General features: G+C 41.0%; 1 protein-coding gene across 2 annotated transcripts in view; it reads left to right on the top strand.

Moving 5' to 3' along the window:
- Positions 1 to 2,602: 2,602 nt before the first annotated feature.
- LOC144943787 (actin nucleation-promoting factor WASL-like) overlaps positions 2,603 to 6,000 on the top strand; it is a 42,709-nt gene continuing 39,311 nt past the window's right edge. For both annotated transcript variants that reach the window (XM_078871622.1, XM_078871621.1), the window contains exon 1: positions 2,603 to 2,816. In XM_078871622.1, the coding sequence (XP_078727748.1) occupies positions 2,694 to 2,816 (123 nt within the window). In that variant the 5' untranslated portion in view covers positions 2,603 to 2,693. The remainder of the gene's footprint in view (positions 2,817 to 6,000) is intronic.

Below are 6,000 nucleotides of genomic sequence, written 5' to 3'. Positions count from 1 at the left end.
AAAAAGGATGGATCTTGGGAAAACCAGGATCGGGGGCAACCCTATTTCTAAATCATTATTAGAGATGCATTCTAGATTTGAAGCTTTCGTGACTGCAAAGATTCATACTCTTAGGCTTTTTCTGTAAAGTCACGTGGGTAAAAAATTAGAATACAATTAATAGAAGTAATAATAGAAATAAAATAATAAATCACGACGTTTCTGAGGCAACACAAGTCTCCGTCATCAGGTGGGACCGTCACAGCTAAAATTATTGCATCAAGTGAGGAAAAATCAAAACTATCACGTTGCCATACATAGCAGGCATGACCAAAAAGATCTCCAAAATTCTAAACAAACTTAAGATCCAAGTCCGATTCAGTACAGTACAGAGAGGATGACGATGTCATGCCTCTTTTTTTGTATTGCGATAGCTCAAAACGTTAATTCTTACTGATGTTGCTGATTGATGTCTTGGCGTTTTTGAGGATTGCCGCAATTTCCAATTTTGCTACGTCTGCAGCGATGTGTCCCAAACCCTTAAAGGGCTACATCGACATGGGCAATGATATCACCCACCGGGATGTGTATAGGGGTGACTGCAGTGGCGGCTCCTGCAAAATCTCTCAGGGGGGGCAAATGTCTGGATGATTGATAAGGATAAGGTCCACCCATGCAATGGATAAATTAACAGCTTAAGCATGTAAAGGCAACTTCACTTCTTTAATATTAATGAAAAATAAAGTGACTCTTACAATATATCTTGTTTGTTTCTATACTCACTATTAAAACAAACCACTCAAGTTTCTTTTATTAAAGATTCCACTAGGTGGCGACAAATTATATTGTTGGATGAAACGTGCTTACGTATGATGACGTAAGCACGTATGATGACGTAAGCACGTTAGGGCGAGCCCTCCCGGAAGCCATAGAGAATGCATTGCAGCGCCCCCGTTCGAAAAAAAACATCTTTGAATGTAAGTCTATGGGACCACTCGGGGCGATTCTCAGCTGGAGGGAAATCGCCCAAAAAGAGGCGGTACTCCACAGAACGTAGCATGACGCTGATTGGACTATATCCAGAGGCACAGTGACGGCTAGCGTGACTCTGTGGTTGAATGACATTGGTGGTGCGTCGCCCAATCGCCCTAATGAAGAAACCGCCCCTGGGTGACTGCAAAGTTCAACCCTTTAGCCAAACCCGAATTAATCACCCCAGTTATACACAACCAACCTCATGCTCCCTTTCTACATTTGTGATATAATTCCCACGCCCCACCAATTTTCTAATTGATAGGGCTGCCCATAACAATGCTTGTTTAGTAAGGGAGACCTGAACAGCTGTACTAGGCACCATCTTATATCATAGTAAAGCTACGCTTATCTATACAATCTACTATGCTTAATTATATCAGTGTCTTGAATATACGTAATAAGCACAGATTTTCATTTACAGACATGATTTGAGCTATCAACTAGTAAGTGTTGTCACGTAAACAGAACATGCCAATTCGTCACTAGTATAGCACTAACTAGTATAGCACTAACCGGCGTGTTGGAGAGCCAAGCCACAACATTTACAAATGTTGTGGCTTGGCTCACCGGTGGCTCTCCAACACACAACCGGTTAGTGCTGTACTCGTGACGAATTGGCACGTTCTGTTTACGTGACAACCCTTACTAGTTGACCATGTCGGGTGGTGGCGGGTTTAACGACACATTTATATATTTACAAGATCTAACCCAAAAAAACTCTGTTATGGCATAGAGATGGCTGAAACAATTATGGAGGTCTTGAAATAACTACACAAAGCGTTTCTCTTCAAATGAATGTCTATAATTTTAGTGACCTGCTACGTGAATGTTATACGTCTGGGAAGGGATGGAGCGATGACATGGGTTTGTGTACAGGTGCTGGATGAATAGTTGCAACTGGGGGTGGGTGCTAGGGCAGGCTTTCATCCAGCAGTGGCTAACAATCTTCACATGAATACTGTACCGAGTATATTTGTAAGTAGGGGCCACTTATTGGTGTGCATTGGATGACCATAGAAGTGGCGAGGGCTTTTGAGACATTGAAAGTGACAATTGTTACGAATTACGTAGAAGAACAAGATAATGGCATGCCTTCAGACATGACGAAGTGCCACTGGATTATATTCTTGGGTCTTTCGGTAAAGTCTGTGTGCCTATGTGTGTGTCTCTCTCTCTGTGTGTCTCTGTGTTGTCTCTCTCTGCTTATGTGTCTGTCTATGTGTCTCCGTGTAGGTGTTTTGTCTCTCTCTCAAATTTAGCAATTTTTGGAAGAACGTAATCAACCAGGTGGGGTGTTGACTGTTGTGTTAGCCGACTCTCTGTGCTGTATCGCATTATATTTCTAAGTTTACTAGGTTTGTTTTCTCTTTCATTTGTACCTGATGATGGTTGCTTGTGTTGCAATCGAAAGTCGTATGCTATTATTTAATTATTATTTTTATTTCTACGTGACTTTACCGAAAGAACCAAGGAGTAAAGTAACGTAGTCAGGTATTCTACTGTGCGTTGCGTGTTAGGAGTTATAAATAAAAAAAGTAGTAAAGGGAGGAGGAGGCGCCGCGATTTGTCGAGGGGGAGGAGTCACGGCGCCGCGTCGCCATTTTGAGTGGCGCGGTGGTAGCGGCCTTGGGGCATGCGGCTCTAGACTCCACGGAGAGCACGGGCACGGCGACACGTACATGTTTTTAACGATGTCTACGCAGCCGAAAAGGCAGCAACAGCAGCCGCAGAGTGCCAGGTCGGCCGTGCTCACCCCGCACGAGAATGAGATCATCTTCAACATGCTGGGCCGCAAGTGTCTGGTGAGTTGGTGATTAGGCCCGAGGCTTTTCCCCTCTTTCCTAGCCCCGTCGGCAGCCTTGGAACGAGAAGGCGCCCGCCGCGTCCGTGGGCCACCAGTGGGTGGTGCGGGATCGGCTGAAGGCTTTTTTCTACTTTCCTAGCCCCAAGCGGCCACCCTGGAACGAGCCCCACCCGGGCAGCGCTGGTCGTACTTTGTTGTCGAGTGATGTTTGATTTTAGCTGAAAGGCGGCTTGTGTATTTAATAATTGTTATTCTTTACATTCGGCGTTGGTTGTGGCTCATTCAAAACGTGCACTGGTTCTCTTTGCCAAGTACCGGTGCGGGTTTTTAACTCGCAACATTTCACTCCATAACACTGTTTTTAACTCGTTTTTAAAGGTAGATTTTTCAAATGTTAATGTACCTCAACATATTGTAAACTATCACATATTGAAGACTACTTACCATAACTGGATACAAGGAGTTGTTTTTCCCGTTAACAAGCTTCTGTTCCAGTGTTTTAATCTATTTTCATAATGTGAGGTGTATTTCGCAGTTAATGGAGAAAATTACGTTTCTGTTAACACGTGCATGGTATCAGTCGTAAATTTATCGGTGTAAACCACTTTGCGTGGATGGTGTAATTGCGGGACGAACATTCTGCACATGGGCGTCTTCTCGGCGTCAATGCATTTAAATTGTCTACAGTTTATGTCATTAAGAAACGTATATTTATAACGTTGATATATTCTTCATGTGTACAGTATTACAATGTGCGCAATTGTCAAAGACTTAACGAGATAAGAGCTCATGGTGTTGAGATGGGTTACCTTATAATTAAGGGCCAGTGAACCATACCTAAATATATTTCGTAACATCGTTTTTGTTACTTTAATATGGGATGTGGGCTTTTACATTAGCTTACCATGACATTCTAACTCAATAACTGAATACAATTCTAGTGGAAATTGTGATGGTGATTGAGTTCAATTGGTAAAGCTCGTTCTACATAGGCTTGGACAATTAACTAATTTGATAGACCTACCGCAAGTCCATTACCAGATAAGTACTGAGTCAGGCTTTATGGCATTGTTATTAACACACCAGACTGATTGATTTCGGCTTTTAGAACCCGTCTCATTGGACTAAGTAGGCTGTGCACTGCAGTCAATGTGGGTTGAGAGTCTTCTGTACTGTATAGTTTTATTTTTACCAAATGTGACAAACATGCCGCCAAAATAAACAATGACCAATTAAAACATCTCGTTCCAAGTCGAGAGCGTGAGGATACTATATTGCTACTGAACCAATTTGCGTATTTGTTTGATTCCCAGTCAAAGGATCACATTGACAGCCAACCGATACATGTTCTCAATACTGTCGTAAGCCATTGCAGTGCCATAAGCTCTCCTCCCAAGTTTTAAACATTTCCAGGACCTGGAATTATAGCTCAAGTTAATATGGTCACCCTGTGGTATGTTTAATGGGTTTAAGTCGTAACTTTTCCTTCTGTTCACTACTAGGTGAATAATGAATATTTTTTATGTAATTTGATTGAAAAGTGTCTTGTTAATGCTTTATTTTATTTCAAATGTGAATACTAATTGTCTAACTATAAGCTTTCTCTGATAATTGTTTTTGGTACTACAACGTTGACATGCTTGTTGTCCAAGATACTATGTAGTTTTTTAAATTCCTGATGTAACTTTAATCGTCAATATTTAAATGTGAGGCACAGTAGCTTTGCATGCAAATAACCACTCTACAAAATTGTTATAATAGCTTTGTAGGTGATGTAAAAATACCAGCCACATAATCTCTATTCCAGGATACAGTAAACAGGTATTGCATTCCTGTTTATATCGGTGTTGACTCATTTGTTGTTGATCAGAGGAGCCATATGCCTGAACGGTAACTAAATAACAACATTGTTTGCTTGTAATTAAACTCGCCTAGAGGCACCATAAATGCAGGTGTCAGAAGGTACTGGATTAACTTTTAAACACGCAATACATATTTTAGGCTAGTATTGTGATGATGTAACCAAGTCCCATTCTTATGATGAAATGTCAAGATGAAAATACAGTAGGACAGGTAAAGGCTGTTATGTAATGACAGGATATACGTGCACAGCCCTAATTCTCTCCTGAAACTGCGGTCATAAAGTTTTTTTAACCATTCACCTTGTTGGTCAGTGTCGGTTGGTGGAAGCATGGAGCAAAGATGGAAGAGCATAGAAGAACATTACAACATTGGGTTTTGCCAAAACTGTTAACTGCTGCCCACCCGTAGTTACTGCAGCATATAACAATATGTGAGGCATCTTGTTAGAACAGGGAAGGACTGCCCAGGCTCAATTTGCTTAGCTTCAGAGATCTGACGAAATCGGTCGCATGCTCGTGATTTAGTTAAATTCATCGGTTGTACATATTTAGGCAAGTAACAACTGGGTCTTTTAAATTCTATACTACAAACATCTATATTCTTTCCATAACATACCACATAAGATCCACCCCAGCTTGCCACACTTAAGACATAGTGTGCACTCATTGCTAGTGAAAATGGAACTCATGAGCATTTACTTTGGTTTCTGATATGATGAGGATCGGGCTGGTACCACTGGATTGCACATATCTCTGGGTGGCAAGGTAGGCCAATCAGATACACGTTTAAGCACCACATTTCACACAAACAGAATGGTCGTCGTTGAGAAAATTCCATGATTAGCCCTTTGTTAAGATTCCATCTCCACAATTGACAGCATGATTACCACAAGGCTATGCTTACACGAGCGTGTCATGTTTCAATGGCTAAGTTAATGTAATGGCTTGCACCAATATTTTTTTATCGACATGCCTAGGAGCCAAGAATATCAATAAGCGTGTTGGTTTAAACTAACACTCTGATGCTACTATTGCATCTGCGTAATTTATTTTCTGCAATGAATGGCAAAAACTAGAAGAGTATTGAGTTGATTTGAATTGCTGTTCTTATGTCGAGGTGCCCATAACGATGAATATACTCTTAGCTGATTTGAAGCCCTTTCACGTGATCTTCTGTCTGGGAGGGAAATAATTCGTCATCATAAGCATGTGAAATTGGGTGACTAAGCAAGAGGAGGGATTTAATAAAGTAAAATTTTAATCTATGTATTCATAAAGGCACCATATTATAATTTTTGACATTTTAGATGGAATTATTTA

The sequence above is a fragment of the Lampetra fluviatilis genome, chromosome 32 (assembly GCF_964198595.1).
Source record: "Lampetra fluviatilis chromosome 32, kcLamFluv1.1, whole genome shotgun sequence".
Taxonomy (NCBI): Eukaryota; Metazoa; Chordata; class Hyperoartia; order Petromyzontiformes; family Petromyzontidae; genus Lampetra; species Lampetra fluviatilis.
The sequence above is the reverse complement of the archived record's forward strand: the minus strand, read 5'-3'. Positions and strand labels throughout refer to the sequence as shown.